This window comes from Tenebrio molitor, chromosome 8 (assembly GCF_963966145.1).
Source record: "Tenebrio molitor chromosome 8, icTenMoli1.1, whole genome shotgun sequence".
Taxonomy (NCBI): Eukaryota; Metazoa; Arthropoda; class Insecta; order Coleoptera; family Tenebrionidae; genus Tenebrio; species Tenebrio molitor.
In genome coordinates this window covers 18,438,521-18,461,892 of record NC_091053.1, presented here as the reverse complement: position 1 = coordinate 18,461,892, position 23,372 = coordinate 18,438,521, and the positions used below count along the sequence as shown (strand labels likewise).

Here is a 23,372-nt window from a genome sequence, read left to right as displayed (position 1 = left end):
AATTGTATTTCAATGTTTCTCAAAACTATTTCCTATCAATATTAAATGTCAAAGTGACGTAAATTTGAAATAGTTTTGAGAAATAGTGAAACACAATTGACAAAAGAGGAAAACCACTGTAATAAAAATTCTTAATCAGAACTTTGATAAAACCAGAAAAAGAAATTTTAGCTTTAATTAATTTCTTTTTCATACGTTAGAAGTAGAACGCATAAGTCTTTCAAAATCAATGTCTTTTAGCAATGTATTTTTTGGTTTAATGGAGTCTTACACTAATTGCCACACAAATTCTTCCAAAATATCTACATAATATAATGCGGAGACATTATTATCATTTTTCATGGTAAAAATTTAAAACTTGTAGATTACTGACACTTATTTAAGTAATATTTTGCGTCAAACACAAGTTTTATCTACGTTTTAAGCTAATTTTCTGTTACGACTGCATTTAATTGTGGCAGTCGTTTATAACACATAACTAAAGCGACTAAGTTATTGTTTTGATTGAAAACTATGGCTTATTTGATTTCTTTCTTCTACTTTTTTAGTAAGTTTGCTTATTTCAATTTCTTTTTTATTTTAACATACGATTTTTTTTTTACTGTAAGATCCTGTTTGCATTCATTGTTTACTTTTAATTCTCTATTATTAAAGTACTAGTTAATTCAATTTTGGTTTTATCATTTTTCGTAGGCACTCTACTGACCTTCATTATTCCAAATGGTAAGAACAAATCTTGCAAAATTGCAATTAAAACTTTAAAGCATCTGAAAATGATTTCAAATGCTTCAAGTTCTATTAGAATTAAGACATTAATAAAATTTGTAATAACAACAGTCAAAATCAATTTTATCACTGAAAGTTTAATAATTGAAGACTTCTATTTTGTAACTTCTGAAAAGAATTTTGCTTTCCAGAAAATCTCCAATATGAGGTTATACCGGATATGGCTACATCGTATAGTAATAAATACACTTGACAATATCAATATTTTTAAAATTTTTCTCCAATACATATTTATTCTTTTTCATTTCATCTTGGTGTGTATTCAGTATCTAATTTTGATGTTTTCTAATCATTGTATTTTTTAAATTAATCAGGCAACTCCCAGGAATGGTCCTACACAGACCAAGGTAAGTTCTTATATTAAAAAAAATAATCAATATTTTGTTAAGTTTTTTTAAACGATGATGCTTTTTAAGATTCTTGGCCGAGCAGTTGTAAAGGAAATTGTCAATCTCCCATTCCTCTTGACACAAATACAGAAGTCAGAACATTTTTCGAAAACTTCCATTTCAATCGGAATTATTATCGACAACATGATGCAACTATCACCAACACTGGACACACAAGTAGAAACGTAATTTTGAGATTTTTGCAATTTAATCTATCATGTTGCAGTTGAAATTAATTTTTTGAATGATGGGGGTTGTCAAGTAGTTTCTGGAGGTGGACTACCCACAGAATACATCTTGCAATCGTTTCATTTCCACTGGGGTGCTGAACACACCGTGAACGATTACAGGTATATCGATTAGAATTTATAACTATCCTATTGAAAAAGATATCCTTTGGAGGGCCACTTTGTTCATTACGCCAAGAAATATGAGAGTTTTGAGAATGCTTTGAACTTTAGCGACGGGATTGCAGTGTTCTCTTCGTTTTATGAGGTAAGTTTTATTTATTTTTTTTGTCAACGGAACCAATACTTAAAACACGACGAAGTTGAAAGTTTGTTAAAGAGTGGAAACTGAGGAAAACATTTTTATAGTCAACTCAAACATCAACGTAATCTTCACTTTCCACTGCTAACAAGGTGTTAGATCATTTTAGAGTTATTTATATTTTTGCTTTTTATAATTATCTACGTTTTAGATATCAGAGAAGTCTAATGTAGCTTTTGACAACTTGGTCAAGAGTGTACCAGAAGTTGCTTCGAACAGAGACCAGGCTGTTAACCTACAAGAAACGATAAATGTCTTCGATTTCTTACCATCAAATACCCAAATATTTTATCGTTATAGAGGATCATTGACAACACCAAATTGCAATGAAGTTGTGATTTGGACACTATTTTCTGTCCCGTCTTATTTGTCAGAGTCGCAAGTAATGATTACGTTATCGATGGGTTAAATCTGTTTTGAAACAATCTATTTGTAGTTAAAAGAATTAACGCAGATCTACGATGCAGACGATGAACTTCTCGAATGTAATTACAGAAAACTGCAAAATTTGAATGGAAGAAAAGTACTACTCGTATATACGTTTTAATAGTGTTTTTTTTCTTATAATATTTCTATACATTCAATTTTTTTCTTCACAAATATGGGGATGTTAAGGATAAGGGATGTGCAATTTACGCTAATCTTTGTTTTAATTGGTTTTTAAGGTAGAACGACCTGCATGTAAAATTTTTCCTTACGTATTAAATTAATTATTACACTTTTCTATTGATTTTTTGAAAATTTATTATGATACAATTTTATAAGGAAGCCTTTAAAGCACGCGCGACAAGTTTAAGAACACGACGCGTAGCGGAGTGCTTTTAACGTCGCAAATGAGTGCTTGAAGGACCTTCTGCAACGAATCTTTTATACTATTTTTTCTATTCTGCTTTATACCATTTTATAAATAAAAAAATAAAATTTTTAAATATAGGGAATTTTGCGGTGGTTGGTGACATTTTTTATGTGGCATAATTTTAGCCGGCTGTCAAAAAAATTAATTTAAAACGGCAGATTTTTTTATTTTCGCATTTGATGTTTGAAAATGAATGCTGAAGAAAGTTTATCACTAACGTCGCCGCAAATGAGGCAAATTGCACAAAAGACGTTGGAAAATTTACTGCCGGAGAAGTCCAAATCCCAGAATGAAAATTAAACGTTTTGTTTATTGTTATTTATTAATTTGCTTTGTTCTCTGGGAGATTTATTTTTTGACGTCTGTCAGTTGACACTTCACGCTACCAACGTCAATACAGTAAATTTTACTAGTCTATTCTAACACGCCAACGCAACGCAAATGACGTCATTTGGGTGCTAGAATAGACTTATTCTAAACGCAAAATAAAATAAGATAATCGTCTTCAAAACTACATCCCTAGACGTTGTGCAGGCATGGCAAGTAAAAATTAATTCGCATTTTTCACCACAGCATAGAAACGCTCTACGTTATAAAATTCAATTTTTGATCTGGATAGCTTGAACTAAAAGAATTATTTTTAATTTCAGTTGTATAAAAATAACTATTATATGATTTTGACCGGAAATATTGATACCATTCGTGTTATCGAGGTTTCAGTATATACTCCTATTATCTATGTACATATTTACAGTGGTGGTTAGTTGCTCTTACTATTCTTTCGGCATAGCTGTTTTAACAACGTTGTCAAGTTGTTTTAGTCTTTTCTATCAAGGCGCCGTTAAAGGTAAGCAGAAGAGACAGAACTTTAAACAATTTACGAATTATAGCTACGAATAATATAGGTACGGTTTTGTTCCAGAAAATGGGCGAGAAAAAACAGGTTTTTAAATGGATTGCAAATGTGCCAACAGAAAGCCAAGAATCGGTAACAGCATATGTTGAAGAGGAGTTGCATAAAATAAGGGGAAAATTGATTGCAAAAAATATTGAAAACATTAAATTAAAAGAAGATCTTGTAAGTTAATGTGATATTGATGATTAATTTAATTAATGTGAGTTACATACTATACAGGTCTCCCAGAACTGGCGGACCAAAATAACACGGTGACATCATTATCTTCTGGGAATAATAGGAAAAATATTTAAAAAAATCCATCCTCATGGGATTTTAAAATAAGAACGTTTTTAATTGACCAATCGCGTGTAGATATAAAATTACCTTAAAAAATTATATTGGTAACTATCGAAACAAATTTGATTGTTGCAAAGACATTACAATTGAATATTATGTCATAATAAATTATTTCTGACAATTCCGACAAGTCATTAAAAACGCGTAATGTTTACCGCTTCAGAATATTTTGATATGCTTGTCTTATATGGACAGTGTGATGAGAGTGCCACAGTTGCTCCTCAGGAGTACGCAGTTCGTTTTCCCAATAGGGAACATCCTAGCAGAAATACTATAACCTGAAAAATACTATAACCTTAAAACGTCCGTCATTGCACAAACAATGCGGATACCCAACAATGTATCCATAGTTACAAATAAAGCAGGAAAACTAATTAATAGGTAACTTAACACCAACAACAGTGTTGGTCAGTTTAAATTGCTTCTTTCCTAATCACTATTTAAGATAGATTTTTTTGAACATTTTTCCTATTATTCCCAGAAGATGATGCATTCAACGTATTATTTTGGTCCGCCAGTTCTGAGAGACCCTGTATAGTGATGGTTATTTTTTAGGCCCAGGCAAACTTTAAACTGCTAAAAGAAAGGAACAACCTGACAGTCAAGGGTATATTGGAGTTGTTTGAACAAAAATGTTCTCAATTGGACGGTTCAAGCACTAACAGTAGAGAGCAAAAATATAAGAAATATGTCAGCCAAGCCCATATATCCACAACATTAAAAGCCTGGAAATCTAGCGCAAAGGCTTTTGCGTCTGCAGCCGCAGTCTTCTACGAGAAGGTACAAGAACAACAGGCTGACGCCCAACCACAGGACACTACTGCGTCTGCAGCCGCAGTCTTCTACGATAAGGTACAACAGGCTGACGCCCAAGCACAGGGCACTACATGCATTGATGTCGGGAATCTATCGAAATCGGACCAGAAGATCCTGGGGATAATTTGTAAATTGCTCCCACTTCCCTCAGAGATCGTAAGATACAATAATGCCGAACTCAATACAGTAATTAATGATTTAAAAGCCATAAAACTTGAATGAACTGGTTCTTCTTGTAACATGGTTTTATTAAATTTAAAAAAAAAACATGTTTCCGTTACATTATGTGTTTTGTTTAAAGTTTAATTAGTTTCAAAGTTACCAGTTTATTTAAATTGATTAAAATTGCGTAACGCTAGCTCATGCTATGTACTTATTTTTATTATTATTTCGTTGTTATCTACTATTTATTGCAATGCGATAAAAAAAACAATATTTTATTTTAAAAGTAAAAATTACGTCAAAACGGCTGGAAATAGGTATACATAATGTTAATAGAAGTGGCCTTAAAATTAAATTTTACATTTATATCTAGTGTCAGAAATGGTAGTTGCCATTTAAAAAAATTAAGTTTTTGACATTTTATGATTATCATTTTGAAAAATTACAGCATGCGTATGAAACATTAAAAAAATATGGCGCAAAAGATCGGCCGAATCTGTAGAAATTCAATTTAAAAAAAAACAATTATATATTTCCAATGGTTTAGGAGTTATATACCGGGTGATTTAGATTGGTATTCGCGCCCCTACATCTTTTTTGTTTTAAGAAAAAAGTATAGCAAGCCATATATATTTGTAAATCGCTTGTGAAACTACAATAGATGATGTTGTCAAATCTTCTCTACGATGACATATGTCAAAGTTTAGGACAGTCAACTTTTTTTTTTTTAAATAGTACACTATACATTTCTTAGTCTATTCTTGTAAAGCTTTTGTTTCTACATTTGAATGTGTAAAAAAAGTTGACACTTACATCAGAAAAAAATCGAGAAAAAAAATAAAATATGATTTAATTTATTCGAAAGGGTTATATTCTAAAAGAGCTAGTTAGCCAAACATTTGTAAATTCGCATTATGTTGGTTCCTTGAATGTCACTATTTACAAGACTACCACGTAGCCAAAAAATAAAATTATTTGACCTTGTTGGTTTTCAGCCTCGGGTGCGCCTCGGCCAGAAAACTGAGACTCGGACGAAATACCAAATCCATACTGAATTTACTATGCTAAATTCGCGTTATGTTGGTTCTCTGCATCTCACTATTTTAAGAATTACATAGCTAAAAAATAAAATTATTTGACCGTGAAATACCCAATCCATCCTGAATTTATTTTATTCTAATATTAGAATTTACACTTATTTGAATTTTAATAGTCAGCTATTCAAATATTCGAATAATTCGAATACGTAGATAAAAAAATTTATAGGAGCCCAAAGCACAAACTCAAACAAAGCTAATTGAACTATTGACTTTATCTTCTCGGCGATTTCTTTTAGTAAATTGATAAAACTAGCACACATTCAAGTAACGTAAATATGCTACACTATGAAACATGTTTCTTAACTTTCGGATAGTTAGGCGATGCTGCAGTGTTGCCTTTAAACAGTTGAAAACTGGCACAAAAAACTAATTACCCACTGAGCGTCTACCGTACTCTCCCCAAAATTTTGTTGTTTTTGGCTTTGGTTATCTTAAATTGAATGAATTCTTCAGAGAACACTTCAACGAATTTCGGAAATATATTTGACAGAAAAAAAAATAACCACGCTGATTGCCTTTGATTTAAATAACCCTATTCGGAAGGACAGTTCCATTTGGACCTTATTGGAAACATGCGTCGTCATTCTGGCGAATGAGAAACAATTCAATTTTTCTCTTTAAGTACGAAAAGTGAAGAGAGACCTGAGCAAAGTTGTTAGAGGAGTGTCAAGATTTTTGGAACTACCTCTCAGTGATGAGCAAGTCGCTGTATTGAGTCACCATCTCAGTTTCGAATCAATGAGGAAAAATCCAGGTGTCACTTAAGAAGATGGATCCGAAATTTGCTTCTGGCTTCTGTAAATTTATGAGGAAAGAGATTGTTGATGACCATAAAACCATCATGGTGACGGAGAAGAGAAATAATGTAATAAACATGTGTTATCCATTTTTGTTAAATACAGTTCTCCCATTCAAATCTTGTAGTTTTCTGTAATTGATTTCGAGTAATTACTTGTGACAATGACAAATAAGAAAGTGTCCCCATAGGGAATAAGCTATAGGATTTAAATCAGGTGGTCTTGAAGGCCATTCATTTGTGTCGCTTTTGCCATTCTATTAACCAGGAAATGGAGTGACGAAAAATTGTCCAGTAACAGCAGCATGATGTGGAGGAGCTCCATATTATTGAAAATGTCTTTAGTCTTTATAACTGTACGGAGGCTAATGATTTACATTTTGAATATTTAATAACCTCATGTTATGTAAACACTAACACAATTATGGAATTGTTGTAAACATAATTTAAAGTGCTTTAAGATAAAATCTCACTAGATTACACCTGTTTGTATCTTACTGTCAAAGTGTAAAATCAGTTAATCCGCGAAATCTCACAGTTATTAATAATTTGGTAATCTTTTCATCATCTTTAATCACTTCAGTCATCTTTGTGATATTTATATCAAAAGATATGATTTAAAAAAAATATATATCTACATCAATGTGATTTAATAATTAATCAGGTACTTGTGACAGTGACAAATGAGACTGTTTGTAAATAGAATATTTGTGTACTTAATGCTAAAAAATTGTAGATCTTTAATGCTATTTCTCAATTAGCAAGTTCGTTTCTGATCAAGTTGTCAAAAACCAGATCAGGCAATCTTGATATCTAAACGTAAACAAAATTAAAATGACAAAATCAAGTTTATTTATTATTATTGTAAGTTACAGTTCCACCTATTCAAATGTTCAATAAGCAAGTTTAATTTTTTATAAGAAATTTTCTGTAGTTTCAATCTTCTGCGGCAGACATTCTATTTAGAATGCAGTATTTACTGCACAATAACTTCTACATCCAAAACTACACTCCTAAAAACCAACGGGGATTACCTATAAATAAATAACCTCTTTTCCCTGTTCATTGCGTTTGTTGCAACCCTAGTATCTTGCTCTCATCGGACACCATTTTCTTAATTTTGTTGTCACCCTCTAGGTGCGCTATCTGCGTCCCCGTTTTGTTCTGTCAGAAGGCACCACAAGGAAATCTTGTATCAAAAAATTGTCTAGCACCAGCAAGATAATGTAGAGGAGCTCCATATTGCTGAAAGTGAGGATAGCCTTCGTTACGGTTTTCATCATTTTATATTCTTTGAGTTGTCATTGTCATGCAGAGCGAAGTATTTATCATTGTACCGATGCTAATGATTTACATTTAGAACATTTTATAACCTGATGTTATCTAGACAGTATAAAAATTATGGTATTGTTGAAAACAGAATGTAAATTGCGTTAAAATAAAATCTCACTAGATGACAGTTCCTAAATACATTAAGCCTTTCATTAGCTAAATAATTAATTAGACAAAGTGAGTATATGCCAAGCACTATGTTAGACAGAGACAAAACAATTTAACGACGTTCTTTAACTTTAATCATACGGCCCATTGTTTCTATCTTACTGTCAACGTGTAAAATCAGTTAATCCGCGAAATGACTAGGCAATCTGCAGAATGTCCACATTAGGCATTTCGCAGATTGGTTGACATGTTTTTAGACAGTTTGCTAAATGTTGCCGAGCTCAGACAGTCTGGAAACTGACAAGATGCCATCTTCACTGTGATTCCTGTCTTTCTAGCTACCACCTACTTTGTTTTTAACCCATTGGAAATAATCGTAATAAAAATATATATCAGCTGCATCGATCATATCAAAAGATATCATATCATATTTATTATGGATTATTCACATTTATTTTGAACTCAAACGACTCATTATCGTTATCAGGAATATTTCTACCGAAATATGCATTGATCGAATCTCATAAAGTGATATGTAAGATTTTGTACGTCACACGGGAGAAAAGTAGTATTACAGTGTCGATGTGGTTACCAATATCTACGCCTCGAGTTCTTTTACTCTCTTTATAGGTAAATAACTACATAACTCTTACCGATTAATAATTTTATATACAGGTGTTTTCGAAGTTGAGGCGTTTCTTGTAACACGAGATACTATACATTATTCTTAAGAATTTTTGCCTAAATTTTCTTAGTAAAATGTTTGCATTAACGGAGATAATTGATCGTATATTTTTATTGTTTTCTAAAATTTTGAGTCCGGTCCGGTCTATTTCTCCGCTGTACTAGATTAATAACTGACGTGGCCCAGGATGGTGTCTTTCTGCCCATACATTAGCAACATATCTGTGAGGTGAGCTCATTAATAATAAAGCCATTCCGACTAATTAGATGACAACTCTGACAGTATTGTTGATTAACGTTCATGCTCATTTGATTTTTTTTGTCAATTCTAATTTCTAACAAATCAGCGCAAATTTGAGCAGGACCGGTTTCAAAAATTTCAAAAAAATTAACTTATTGTACCTATCTTCATTGCCGTACACTCTTTACTGAGGTGATTTTGGCTAAAACTCTTTAGAACAACGCATACTACCACATGTTAAAAGGAACGCCTCAACTTTGAAAACACCCTGTATGATACATAATGAACAAATTGTAATTCTTTAGTTGAATAATTAATAAATTATTTGTATTTTGGATAGATATTCATCGGGATTGCAGATAAAAACACATAAAATAAGCATTTGCAGAAAGTTATTAAAAATACGGAACAGCAAACATGGACAATAGAGATGACCGTAACAAAATTTCTAACGAAATGGAGCAATGCTGTGACAGCAAAGAGAAGTTGAAAGTGGACGAACAAATTAAGTTTCAGCAAAAATGTACTAAACGAGTTAAGCGACAACATTTCTCCTGGAGTATTACAAATTATGAGCATAATGAGGAAGCTCGAAACTTCCGGAGAAAGAGTGCTACTCATGAAAATCAGAAAGGAGTTTCGATGGTATTTTTTTTACATTTACCTTATCTTAAAATGTTAGTGAAAGCGAAGTTGAAGATGCACAAATAAATTAAGTTGCAGAAAAAATGTACTAAACGAGTGAAGCGACAACACACCCCTTGGAGTGTTACAAGTTATGAGCATATTGAAGAAGCTCGAAACTTACAGAGCAGGAGTGCTACTCATGAAAAGTATAAAGAAGTTTCTATGGTAAGATTGTTTTTTTCATTTATATTATCTTAAAAGTTGGGTGAAAACAAGTTGAAGGTTCAATATATGTAGTTATTTACAAATCGAGAACACATTCTTCGCACATGAGTGCATTATTTGAGGCACGAGCGACGAAGCAGCGAGTGCTTCATTGCCGCGAACGTGCCGAACACGTCTTCTCGCATCGAAGTTTGTACAATATTTTTTAAAACGAACATTATGTCTGATTTGTCGTGTACCCTTTGTGCATAGATGGCGCTTGTCCACGCGCTTGCCAAAGTGTCAATCGAATTAATAGCGATTTTTTTTTCACTCTTTTAAAATTTTCAACATCCAAATTGGAGAACTGGCATTTTGTAAACCAGACCAAGTCAAATTATTTTCAGAATGCTCAAAAAGGCGAGTGCTTTTTGGACGATTTTGAAGCACTAGTGCGCGAAATCGATGTTCGCAGTTGACTGTTGCGGTCGCGAAATGTCATTTTGAAGGTAGTAAGTTCAAAAACAAATTAACTTGCAGGAAACATATATTAAACGAGTGAAACTACAACATTCCTCCTGGAGTATTACAAATTATGAGCATGATGAAGAAGCTCGAAACTCACAGAGGAAGAGGAGTGCTACACGTGGAAAGCAGAAAGAAGTTTCTAAGGTAAAATATATGTTTGTATAATTTAACTACTAGATCTTTGAAAGACATGGAAGAAATAGTAAATGAAACAAGGAAACATGTTTTATGTAGCGATATATTTTGACAAATATTAATTACGTGTAGTAACTACCATTCAAAGAATTTGTGACCAAACATGCTTTAACATTTTATTCCGATCATAATCTTACTTTTATTTTACACAATTTGGAATTCAGTTCAGTTAAATTTTGTAAATGTACCTAATTATGTAACGTAGTTAAAAATTATGTGATTTTTATTTAAACTTCAGTTTGCGACTGAGAAGTCCTTTGATTCTTCAAGTCAGCTCCGCTTTGATACTTACAAAAAAAGAGCTGGAAGCACAGATCTCGGCAAAGACTATGAAAAACTGATGTGTGCTCTGTTCGCTTTAAAATTCAGCACAAGTGATATTGTGGCTGATTTCGAGATGAAAACCAACAGTGACGATTGTGGAGACTTCGATGACGTGGTGCTAAAAGTGACTTTTGTGGATGGAGAATCGCAAATGTTTCTCTTGCAACTGAAACATTCTAAAAATATCAAAGATGTTACCACCGAAAAGCTTGCGGCGAAAAATGGCGACTTCAGCTTACTGAAGTATATAAAATCTATTCGAACATTTGGAAACGGTGAAAATGTCAGTTTTATTTTATACACGAATGCGCCGACAAGTGTCAAAAATAATTCAAAAATTTGTCTTCAAAATAAAGACAATATAATTGAAGAGGTCGTTGTGAAGGAACTGCGAGGCTTGGATCCTAAGAAACTACTAATGAACAGAAACAAAATCAGGTCCAAGAAGGAGGGAACTAAAGTTTTTAAGTTTGAATTAAATCAGAGTAATGGGTTACTTAAACGTCGTGATGATCCTTTGAAAAGTTTTTATTTCTTTGCCCATCAAACCAACACGACAGGAACACAGTTGTTAATCGACGCTATGTTGAGAGAAGAGTGTGGAATTAACGATGCTGCTTGCTCTTCTAGTTTTATCCACTTCATGGAAACGTGGTGGTCAGGTAACTTTATCCTGACTAAATACGACGTGGTAACAAAATTGGCTGAGTTGATGCTCACGCCTTTTATACAAACGATATCAGACAGAAAGTGCAACGAAAAATCAAAACTTCTTCGAGAAGCAATTATGAAATTTGACATGACGATTGTTAGAGATACGAATGAAGAGGTTATCGCTAACATCTGGAATGAGACTGCAAGTGATGATGAAATCAGTTTGGCATCGCTCAAATATAGATTGCGTCCTAAGGGGATTAAGGATTTATCTCCAAAGGAAAGAAGTAAAGTTTTGTGGCATTTAAACAAAGTTCCCTTGATCGTGAAAGCGGAAGATTGTCATAAAGAACAAGTTAAACACGCTGTCAGACTCCTCGAGAAAGTTGAAAAGAAAAAAGTGATATTATTGATAAACGCAGCGAGAGGAGAGTTTTCAGGATGGAATATTTTCCAAGATCTTTCGGATATACAAAATGAAGGTGTCAACACAGATATCGTTAAACATTTTGCCGTGTCTCTTCAAGGTCGACAATCAATTTTTTTGGACCAGTTACTCAACTTTGCTCATGAAAATTGTAAAACTTTTGAAACTACAGAACTTATTAAAATGACACAAGAAGTTATTCAAATCGGTAGAAGGCAGGAGGAGGCGTTTGAAACTTACATTCCCAGAAGCGTTTCTACGATTAGTTTAGACATAATGAAAATGCCAGAGTTTTGTAAGAAAACAGGTTCTCTCCTAATCATTTGTGACGTTTCTCAAGCTTGGAATGAAGAAATTCGACAGTTGGATTTGCACGTGATGGAGCTTGACCAGTACTTGGAACTGGAAGAGAAAAGGAAATTAAGCAAACTTGATGTTTTGCTAACGAGTAATGAATGGCCTCAAGTTCAGTTCAATGACATTTGTGAAAAAACCAAAAGGAACGTGCATTTGTTCCAAGTTTTCAATGACAAAAGTTGTACTTCAGTTCTAAGCAAGGAAAAGAGATTTTTGTTGGAAACGATGAAATCTGAAAGAGTACGTGTCGATGAAATGGAAATTTTCACATATCTCGACCATCCTCTGAATGTCATTTGCTCACCACCCGGAATAGGTAAGAGCACGCTGGTGTCTCTCTTGACCAGCATCTGTCCATCCAGTTACTGGAGTGTCTGTGTAAATTTGATCAATCCCCAAAGAGTCTTTAAGAAGAAATGTGTGCCCGAAGAAATACTGCACCAGTTTCTTCAAGACGTGGAAGATCCATTAGTGGTTAAGATTCGTTCGATGCTTTTACAAAATAAAAGAATATATTTTTTTCTTGACGGATTGGACGAAATAGATAGTGACTGTATTCCGCTCGCTTTGGATTTTATTAAATACATCTCTTCGTTAGGCCATCGCGTGTGGATTACTTCGCGTGAAAATCTGGAGCAAACACTGTTGGAAGAGCTAAACATATTTCCCATAAAAATTGAAGAGCTGACAGAAGAGCAGCAGAAGACATACATCCAAAAACGTCTACAGAATATCTACCAAGAAGATGAAGTTGACCAAATTACCAACAAAATATACGAAAGCGTGGATATCGTTAACAGTCGACACTTGTTAGAAGTTCCTTTACAGTTGTTCATGGTTACAGAAAATTTTCGCAACAATAAAAATTTATGGAGAGAACCCGACCAAGAAATTTTTGTGTTGACGAAAATGTATAAAATATTTTTCCAAGGAAAGAAGATGCATCAACTTCGAAAAGTGAGAGTGCACGAACACGAGGACCAGATCGGATTTGACTTTGATCTGCATCTGGAACAATACGAATTGCCAGCACTGAAGTCTTGTCTAGACACCACGACCTTCGACAAGTTAAAGATAAATTTGGAAACGAGTCAAAACTTCTTGGAAAAATTAAAAACTGGAGATCCGTTGGGAATAGTCAGTGGAGTGACCGACGATAATCAAGTCATCTTCACTCACCAGACTTACGCAGAGTATTTTGCTTGTGCATGGCTGAAGAACAATCTGGACAAGGTTTCGCTGCTGCAAGATGACTTATTTACCAAAAGAAATCAAAACCTGAAGTTCCTATTTGATATCATGTTGGCGGAAAATAGTGCACTTCACTTGGCTGTAATCCATAGAAATACTGATTTAATTTTAAACCATTTGGATAAAAGTGAAGTGAAAGATGATGGTGGTCGAGTCCACTTCACTTGTTGTGCGCTTATGGCGTCGAACATCCTCCTCTGTGCAGACATGTTGACTGTTTCTCTTTCTGGCACCCAACTAATTACCATTGTGCTGAAGAAATCATCCAAGAGGTACCGAGTACACAGTACAGAGAAATATTCAAAATGTTGTCACATTGTGATGTATTTCAAAACGACAACGTCTTTCAATGGAACTGTCTTGACTACGCCATTCGACACCACAACTTGTTTGCTGTAGATAAACTTTTAGAAAGATTTGGAGACTCGATCAGCCTTGAACAATTATTCAAACACTATGGCATTATCACACTTGCGTATTATTCGGCACAGATGGGTTATGCAAATCTATTACGTACTGCCATTACAAAAGACTCAAGAGCTCTATCTGTGAAAATTGGAACATGCAATTTGACATTGTTGCACGCGGCCATTATTAAAATTAAAATGGATAAATTCAGACAAACTTTAATGGAGGAAAGCATAAAAGTGATGACAACGTTAATAGAATACGGTTTAGATGTAAATGAACAATGTATATGCAAGAGAACCGCGTTGCATTTTGCTTCTGCACTTGATGACGATGTGATCGTTAAACTCTTACTGGAACGAGGAGCAAATGTCAATTTGATTGATTACGTTGGACGGAACGCACTACATTATGCTCTCAGAAATTCTAAAGTAAATACGAGCATAGTAAAACTCTTGATAGATAAAGGGATAGATGCGGAACCCAAAGATTACGATGGAGATACTCCATTACGTCTTTGTTGCAGAAAAGGACATTACCATGCCTTGGTAATTTTACTAGAAAATGGTGTTAGTGCAAACGCTAAAAATTGTGCACTTCACGATGCCATTTTCAAGGGAAATTACGATTGTATAAAGGTACTACTTGATCACGGTGCTGACATTAATGCTGTTGATGATTTCGGTACCACCGCTTTACATGCAGCTTTCGCAAGAGGACTCTCCCCTGATGTTGAGTTGATTCAGTTGTTGTTAAACCACGGTGTTGACACCAATAAACGAGATGAGAACCAAAAAACTGCTCTGGATTATGCTGCAAGATCTATTAGATCGCATCGCGTGCTGAATTTGCTACTCGATGCTAGAGCACACGATCAGTTGATGTCTACTAACGTAACTAATGTAACGTTTCTTCATTACTCTATATACGAGGGCAATTGTTTTGCTGTATAAAAATTTCTAAACATTGGATTAGATCTGGATAAGATGGATGTCAACAACGAAGAATATCCTTTGTACTTTGCAGTCGAAGATCAACACCTTCGCAGCTATCTGTTATTGAAAATGACTGAGTTTATACGGGATTGAAAAAAAGAAATTTCGGAAGAAAGCGAATTGTTGAACTTTTAGAGGAATATTTCTCAAAAGGCTATTTCTTTGATCGTGTAAGTTTTATTTACTAATATGCGTTTTTTTGTGTTTTTTCTTTAAAAGTTACAGTAGGTACTTGCTAAATAGAAAGCGATGTCAGTGTGACTGTGCAATATTCTTGGATGACTATACATATAGTGCCTTTTTTTTAACACTGGCCATAGGGATTTACATGCTAAAAAGTTTAGGGTCTGTTAAATTAGTATTTTATAAATCAATTTTAGTTCGGCGCATCGTATAAAACAAAATAATCACGGAACAAACGTCAAACAGTAATAATTTTCAACAAATAAAGAAATGATTGAATGGGATAAACTTTGAAAAATGTGCAGTTTTATTTCATAAACATAAAACATAGGAATCATAATTACATACATACATCAAAATAATTAAAATTCTACTTCAACGATATTAAACTACTTTAATTATTTTTGAATTTTCATTTCATAAATTGTTCAAACTGTCTTCCATAGGCTGCAAGACACTAACCAAGACGATCATAAAAATTTTGTCGAACATTTTGTAACTGTCTAACGATTATAAAACCTTCTGGGCAAGAAATAATGTAATAAATTAATAATAGTTTATTTAATGAGTTCGTGTGTAAATTGAATTTTGGAAGAGTGAAAAAAAAGGCCCAATTTACACAAGAACGAGTTGAATACAACGTCTTTTTGTTCGACGAGCCCCTTAAAGGCTCCAAATCGCTTAAAATCTTTAAAATTAGCTTGACGTTTCGTTTTGACAAGTTGTGACATTTATCAAAATCTGTTCACACAGGAGAAAATTCTCAAATTCTGACAGTGTCGAACAAAAAACGTATTTTTTTTATCAATTCCGTTATTATTTCACTTAAAAATTCCTGCTAAAAAGCTTATTAACAGGATCCAAATTTTCGTTATGTAAATCCCTATGGCCAGCGTTAAAAAAAAAGACACTGTATAGGTAATTGGTACCATGTTTAATTTGTTTTAATCATGAAACGGATCAGATCTGCATAAAAAAATTCTATTGTTGAAAATAATTCAAACTGAGTAGGCGTTGGAAAAAGTAAACAGTGTGAAGTATGAATTTCCCGCCGTTTGACGCGTGACATTTGTTTATGTATAATCGGGACATAATTGAACATGTCTGTTTTCAACAAAGGGTGCTCTTAGATATTTGCTTCAAGAATAGTAATCGTTAAGTTATTCTATTTTTAATGTAAAACATTGCAAAGAAAGAAAAAAAGAAAGATTTTTTTGGCCCTAAATTAATTTACGCTTTGAAAAGCAGAACAATTGACGGTTTCCAATGCCTTCCCAGCGAAGAATTTCATTTGAATGCGCGATGCATTGTACTGACAGAAGACAGAATAAATTTTGATAAGCCTTAAAACATGTAAATTTTGAACATAATTGTGATCTAGGCTGTTTATTTTCTATCAGTAAAAAAGTTTACTTTTTTTAGGTACCGTTTCTAGCTTATTTCGATTCATTCACCTAAGGTAACATTATGTAAATTTGAAGTTATGGTGAAATGAAATTGAGGCTATGTGGAAAATGGAAATGAGAAATGTCATCTCATCACCTAGCCAACCAAACACAAATGCGAATAACACTATGAATTCGTGACGTTTTTAAAAGATATTGTTAAATTCAATTTTCAAATGTTATGCATAAAATCAAGGCGGTCTAAAATCCATTTTGGCATAATGGGAGGACACGGAAATTTTACATTTAATTTGGTATAGTAACGTTGTCTGTTGAATTCAAGGAGTATAGAATAATAGGGAGGGGACATACGGCCGGCCGAGTGAAGCCGCCTTAATGCGCATGTCTGCTATTAGTACGCCCCAAGAAAGTAAATAAAATCAGTTGCGTTGTAATATTTAATGTGGTTTTCTAGTTTCTCATACTCTGAATACATTTGTGATGCAAAAAAAAATTATAGTGTTTTATTTTCCTGCAGTTTTTTTGTTAATTCCCAACATCTCAAGTAGTGTTAACTGGGGCGTACCTCACGGGTTGCATAAAATTGCGCCCGTTTCCTTGTCCCTCACCGCTTCAATTTACCGCGCCCATAAGCTAACTTATGTCCCCTCCCTATTATTCTATACTCCTTGGTTGAATTAGGTTATGTTTGAGGTTACAAAAAGCGTCAATCTTTAGTGCATTGTTGTCAGTTTTACTAGTTTACAATAGAAGAATACTCAGGCATGGCGGGAAATTCAGCATATTTGGTGCGATTCTGTTTTAAAATATACCAATATTGCTATATAACAATGTTGCAGTTGCTATGATATGAAGCTGTTGATTGGTTTGATCTATGCAAAATCAATGTTGTTCAATAACAATGTTGCTAAATTTTGAAACAGAATCGCACTAATTACCTATAATATGTTTCTTAATCAAAGAAACACCAACTGTAAATTTGAAGTTAGGGTGAAGCGAGATCGAGGTTAGGTGGAAATGAGAAATGTCATCATCACCTAACTGACCAAGAAACACAAAAGCGAATAACAGGATGATTTTGTGATATTTTTAAGAGAGAAATTGTTAAATTAAAACGCTAAATTTTGCAGTTTTATTTTTTGCCAAAATGATGAAACAGGTGATGTTTCTTTGACTCGAAATAGTTTATTATCGCTTTGTAGCTTTAATTTTTATAAATTGTATAAAACAAATACATTACAAGTTGTTAATAAATTAGTTCGTATAGTCGTAGTTATTACTACATATTACATTACTGTTATAGTATTTTACAGTAGAAGTCCGTTAGGATAGCCTTTACTGCCGAGCCAGATATTTTGTGAGAAGAGCTCGCAGAGCGAGTCGAATAATACTGGCGAGGCTGTAAAGGCCCTGACGGACGTGTATTGTACAATAGTTTTTTCCGACGACCACTATGAAAAATGCGTAAATTCGCACAAATAACTATTACTGAAAGTTGGCTATTGCATGCAAATAGCGAACCCGTGTGCAATGAAACTGGTTAGCCAATCAGATACCTTCTAGCCTGTGCGCAATGAAATGATTGCACACAGTTGTAGTAACCATGGCCACCAATGTATGTTTTGTCCGCAGCTCTGTCGAATAATATTTGAAGTTTGAAGGGATGCCAAATATTAGCGTTTTTTTTTTGTGGTCGTCGGAAAAATATCGTGTATACCACGTGTTGAAAATTCGATTTCACACTCGTTTGCTTAAGCCACGCGCCTACGGCTTGTGGCTCAATTCTGCAAACTCGTGTGAAATCTTTCATTTTCAACACTTGATAACAATATACTATTGTAATATCTCTACGATTCGTTCACAATTATCTTTTTGAAATACATTTTTTTCAACGCCATCGAAAAAACCGAATGATTAATAAGTGTACGGAGAACGTTGTTTGTGAAAAAAAATGGTTTGTCAGGTTTGTTCAACGCTTAACTTTCCGTTGAAAATAAATGAATCAAATCAATAAAAAATCGCAATCAAGATATGCCCGATGTCCGGATGTGAGGTATCGTTATTTCCTGCAAAATCGCGCTTGTGTTAGTCTTAAAATTGTGAAGCATCATCTTCGATCTTGTCTACATTTGCTGCTGTTTGTCAGATTTGTTCAACACTTAACTTTCCGTTGAAAATAAACGACTGAAATCAATAAAAAATCGCGATCAAGATATTCCCGATGTCCGGATGGCCGCAGAGCAAGTGAGGTCATCGTTATTCCCTGCACTTGTGTTGGTGTTAAAATTCTGAAGCATCATCTTCGGTCTCGTCTACATCTACTAGTGGCATACGGATTTCGATTAATTCAAGGTGTGTCCCATAACATTAAACATTAATTATTGTACCAATTGTAAAAAAGTTGAAAAATAAAGTTTAGATCTACGTTCCTATAGTTATTTAGTCATTCATAACGGCCGCTTCCGCTCATAACGGACACCCTTAACGGACTCCGGCCGTTATGAGGTTGTTTACATGGTGACAACGCCGCACACCAGTTGCGTCCCGCGGTCAAACCGATCTCTAAAATCCTATACTAGTTGCGTCCCGGTTGACCATTTTCCTACCTGCGGATTAAAATAAATGAATCCCACTCGTCCTATCCCCTACAATATTGGTAGGGTGTTTAGTGATAAAGGTGATTGGTTGAAATTTTATGAGTTACATTATTTTTGCCATCTCAAGATAATTTTGATTAGATTTACATTTAGAAGGTTCAAATCATTTGACTATCTCGTTGAATGGTACATAGCTGAAGATTCCCCCTCTCCAGCTGATGTGTGGGCTGAAAACAGTTCAAGTTCCAAACACATGTGAAAGTTTTCACTCAAAATTCAATGCATCTTTTTCTTGTGGGCATCCAAATATATTTCAATTTATAGAAAGAAGTATTGAAGAATTTTCAGCTAGATAGGTAGTTACATACAAATTAAGAAGTGCATCATTTCCAAAAAAGGTTTACGATAAGCGTTTATTGATAAAAAGAAATTTATAGAAAATCAAATAAGTAAATTAAAGACAAAGGAAATTAGCCCATTCCAATTTGTGAAAAGGGTTGAATATACTCGTAACTGTTGGCCACATGTAAATTTGAAATTTGTAATTACTATCGCGGTCAAAAATAACTGGGACAGTATGTTAATGTAGACACTTCCAAACTGAATGAGTTTGAATGAGCTTTGGAAGTGTCCACAGTAACACACTATCCCAGTTATTTTTGACCGCGATGGTATGTGTATCAATAAACTTTTATCAACACAACAGACGTTTTATTAGGTGTATTTTATTAATTGCATGTTGTTGGTTGTAATTAGTAACCAGCCTTCCAGGAAGGTCTCCGGGACGCAACTAGTATACAAGCCGTTAAGCGACCCGGATTAAAATCTGACCGCGGGACGCAACTAGTATGCGACCGGTGACAAACAGTCCGGAAAGCCACCTTTAACAACTAGATATTATAAAAAAAAATTGTTGATTATAGGTAGGTATGTACTTTTATATAGGGTGTAATCGTAATTAAAATACGGGGAAATATTTTTTTAAGCCGTACACAACCAAGACATTTGAAGACCATTTGCACTGACTGAAATTACGAATTTAAAAATTCAAAATTCACATCATCCGGCCCGTGGTCGACGCTAATGTTACAGCAAACGAAATTAAAATGAAAGCTATAATACAACGAAAACGATTACCAGGCAAGAAATGTGACACTGACACTGAATTGTGTTTAAAAAACGTACAAAGCACTTTTAGCGTACCTTATTCACAGTAGGTACTATTGAGGACACGGAAAACTGGGCAGATGTGTCATTCAGTTGTCAAACTTTCTAAATCATACCTTAGCTACTCATAACCAAGCTTAAGTAAATTTGACAGTTTTTTTGAAAATATCAATCATAATGACAGTAAAGGTGCATTTACATTGACACTTTTTGAAATGACAATAGCAGAATGCCCAGGATTCCATGTCCCTCATTGTATTAAAGAGTTTTCGCGTTACGTTTTTCAGATAACCGTGTACGCTAACGCCGGTGTTGCTAGGCAATAGCGTAACCGATTCATTATTACCAAGGCGGTCTCAAGTTACAGGCCAGGACACTGGCTGTGTTGCCACATTCCCTGGTAGGCCATTCCATGACCTACGATGTTCCTAAAATTTTGAAACTAATGCGACATTTAAAATAAATTTTGACAAGTCCTTGGTCAAATTCATCAAATTTAATTAAAAATGTCATTTAAGTGTTGCGTACCAAATTGCAACTCAAATTATGCGTCTTCTTCTTCAAATTACGTAGGTACCTGTATTTAAGTTTCGATCAAATGAGGAAATGAAGCCAATTTGGAAAGAGATTTTAAAAATCGAAGAGTGAAGAATTCGCAAATGTAGTCATGCTTGTGCTAAACATTTTAGGGGAACAGATATCAACGGGGACAAAATGAAGCGACTTGTGCCAAACCAGGTGCCCAATAACTTCTAATTACGAAGAAATTACATTTTGGGAAGAAATAATCAAAATTAGTAATGACGACACAATCACTGGGGAAAATCTTTTGGCTTTAAAAACGAATATTGAAATGAAACTGGGAAGCAAGTTACAAGAAATGGGGTGGGATTTAGACAATGGGGAGAACAAAATTGTTATATTTAAATTGGAAATGCCCACCTTGCCACCTCGCGTTAGTTTATAACCAAGCAGCTTCAATAGCCCGGAACACCGCAGAGCATCTGAAATATTATCTTATCAGTAACAGTAATGAGCACCGTTATTTTTCTGTCCCCAAGGTGGTTTTAAACTACGAGTATTTGTATATTAGAATGCAATAACGCATTTTTGAACTGTCGTAAAATTAGATCACTCATATTTGACAAATGCAAATACAATGACAGCTTTAGTGGATTTCGAATTTTTTCACTAATTGTTGGTGAAGCAATGTTGCCAGACTGTGGTAGGCCATTCCATAGCACACTGTCTTTGGTCAGTGTCATGGCCTGGTAAATGAAGATCGCCTTGTTATTACAGTACAATAAGCGATTACGGTAATTGCTCGCGAATAGCGTACCGGTTATTTTAACGGAACGTAACGCAAAAACTCTCTACTATTACGACCCAAAAGGCCACAAAACAGATTTCAGGTATTTGGAGTGCGGAAGGGAGAAAGAGACACCAGAGTTGAAAGACAGCACAACGTTTATTCGGGTCCTGAATTTACAGGGCGGCTTGCCCGTTTTCTGCACCTCGCAGGGTGCGATTTTGCAAGCACTGGTCACTCCTCGTTCGGGCTTGGTTTGACTTCGCGTGGTTCAGTGGGGCCGAAAGTGGCTCGAGGGTGGACAGTACTGATTCGCCGGAATGTGTGGTAGCCGCCCACGGAGCTCCTCCGGAGTCGGGGCTCGCTTCCTCCCTGGCTGGGGCTTCACCGGGTGGTGTCTCCACGAGGTGGTGTGGCTGGAGAACTGAGTGTGAGGGAGTTGAGAGACTCGAGGGAGTCGTGAGCGTTGAGGAAGTCCTGAGACGGAGAAAGAGTCTCGAGAGAATCGAGAGAGTCTCGACAGAGTCCTGACAGAGTCTCGATAGAGTCTTGATAGAGTCTGGATAGAGTCCTGCTGGTCGCTTGCGACGCTAATACCGTAATTTATCCGTCTTTGACGTTTCCGGCAAGGGCGTAGCAATGATTTTTCGGTGGGGTGGGCCAGATTTTAATAGTACATATAGGGTTATTCTAAATGATTGTAGTCGAAGTAGGCCATGCCCATGTTATTACATTTTTGTCGCTTTCGTGTGACCTGTCAGTTTTGTCGCTGTCACTGTCATTTTTTAGGTGAATAGTGCGGTGATGAGGTTTTTATTACTATCCCTCCGCCACCCGGCGGCACGGCAATTTTGCCGGAGTACATACACTATTACGGATATTACTATCAAGTAATAGTGCAGTGCTTATCAACATAATTACCGGCGTCTCACCTCCACATTTTGACTTTGTTGTGTTTTATTATGTTCTGTGTCAATGTTAAGGAACTCCCTCACGATGTGACATGAGTATAATAATATACCTTTTTGAATTTCAACTACCAATGTGTTCCCTAAATCCAGAATTTTTAAATTTTTAAAAAGAGATTGCGGTACTATTCCCGTTGCTGAAATTATAAGTGGTAAAATAGAAATTTTTTCTAAACTCCAAAGATTTCTCATAGCAACGGAGAGCTCTAAATATTTATTAATTTTTGTGTTATAAGTCTGTCTTATATTATGGGAATTTGGAACAGCTATATCTAAAAGATATGCTTGCTTTTATTATTTATTTAAAATAATAATGTCTGGTCTGTTATGTTGAATGTGAATGTCAGTTAAAACTGTGCGATCAAAATATAATTTGTAATTGTCATTTTCTAAACAACTTTCTGGTTTATAAATGTAATGTGGTTGTGTATCCTTTAATAAATTGAATTTAACAACTAAATTCATGTGTATAATTTTAGCGAATATATCATGACGTTTCTTATATTCGCTTTGAGCCAAAACGGTGCAAGAAGAAATGATGTGTTGAATGGTTTCCCCTTCAGTTCCGCAAATCCTACATTTATCGATGATCATTTAAACCGCATATGTGTTTTTTATAATTTCTTGTATTGATAACACGATCTTGTATTGCAAATATAAAACCCTGTCTCAGGGTGAATATTTGATTTCTTAAGCCA

At 34.7% G+C, this 23,372-nt stretch overlaps 3 protein-coding genes and 1 long non-coding RNA gene across 9 annotated transcripts in view; 3 read left to right on the top strand and 1 right to left on the bottom strand.

Annotated features, from left to right (window-relative positions):
• LOC138136378 (atlastin-like) overlaps positions 1 to 23,372 on the bottom strand; it is a 50,790-nt gene that overhangs the window by 16,630 nt on the left and 10,788 nt on the right. The gene's annotated exons all lie outside the window — the stretch shown is intronic.
• On the top strand, positions 442 to 2,445 carry LOC138137122 (putative carbonic anhydrase 3). Of its 2 annotated transcripts, XM_069056405.1 has the most exons (8): positions 442 to 547; positions 694 to 723; positions 1,101 to 1,133; positions 1,203 to 1,352; positions 1,402 to 1,525; positions 1,565 to 1,670; positions 1,876 to 2,106; positions 2,161 to 2,445. In XM_069056405.1, exons 1-8 carry the CDS (start codon positions 514 to 516, stop codon positions 2,269 to 2,271), a joined length of 819 nt encoding a protein of 272 aa, XP_068912506.1. In that variant the 5' UTR covers positions 442 to 513; the 3' UTR covers positions 2,272 to 2,445. The 2 variants fall into 2 exon arrangements, with proteins under 2 accessions (XP_068912506.1, XP_068912507.1); XM_069056406.1 differs by lacking the exon at positions 694 to 723 and having other exon boundaries at positions 443 to 547.
• On the top strand, positions 3,086 to 5,023 carry LOC138137081 (uncharacterized). 3 transcript variants are annotated; one of them, XR_011161545.1, is made up of 3 exons: positions 3,086 to 3,427; positions 3,503 to 3,658; positions 3,716 to 5,023. It is a non-coding gene; the product is annotated as an uncharacterized lncRNA (long non-coding RNA). The 3 variants fall into 3 exon arrangements; XR_011161544.1 differs by having other exon boundaries at positions 3,094 to 3,427; positions 3,486 to 3,658; positions 4,391 to 5,023; XR_011161543.1 differs by having other exon boundaries at positions 3,108 to 3,427; positions 4,391 to 5,023.
• Positions 8,648 to 18,566, top strand: LOC138136376 (uncharacterized). Of its 3 annotated transcripts, none has more exons than XM_069055551.1 (6): positions 8,648 to 8,779; positions 9,415 to 9,719; positions 9,798 to 9,926; positions 10,446 to 10,577; positions 10,867 to 15,214; positions 16,650 to 18,566. In XM_069055551.1, the coding sequence occupies exons 2-5, from the start codon at positions 9,492 to 9,494 to the stop codon at positions 14,038 to 14,040; spliced, it is 3,663 nt and encodes a 1,220-aa protein (XP_068911652.1). In that variant the 5' UTR covers positions 8,648 to 8,779; positions 9,415 to 9,491; the 3' UTR covers positions 14,041 to 15,214; positions 16,650 to 18,566. The 3 variants fall into 3 exon arrangements, with proteins under 3 accessions (XP_068911652.1, XP_068911650.1, XP_068911651.1); XM_069055549.1 differs by having other exon boundaries at positions 9,792 to 9,926; XM_069055550.1 differs by lacking the exon at positions 16,650 to 18,566 and having other exon boundaries at positions 9,792 to 9,926; positions 10,867 to 15,272.

What these genes read in the sequence shown, in the direction of transcription:
- LOC138137122 (XM_069056405.1), top strand. Translation starts at nt 514, where the DNA reads ATGGCTTATTTGATTTCTTTCTTCTACTTTTTTA. An exon ending in CACCAACACTGGACACACAA is followed by an intron (nt 1,353 to 1,401) that starts GTAGAAACGTAA and finishes ATCATGTTGCAG; the next exon opens with TTGAAATTAATTTTTTGAAT. An exon ending in CTTATTTGTCAGAGTCGCAA is followed by an intron (nt 2,107 to 2,160) that starts GTAATGATTACG and finishes ATCTATTTGTAG; the next exon opens with TTAAAAGAATTAACGCAGAT.
- LOC138136376 (XM_069055549.1), top strand. Translation starts at nt 9,492, where the DNA reads ATGGACAATAGAGATGACCGTAACAAAATTTCTAACGAAATGGAGCAA. An exon ending in ATCAGAAAGGAGTTTCGATG is followed by an intron (nt 9,720 to 9,791) that starts GTATTTTTTTTA and finishes AAATAAATTAAG; the next exon opens with TTGCAGAAAAAATGTACTAA. An exon ending in AGCAGAAAGAAGTTTCTAAG is followed by an intron (nt 10,578 to 10,866) that starts GTAAAATATATG and finishes TTTAAACTTCAG; the next exon opens with TTTGCGACTGAGAAGTCCTT.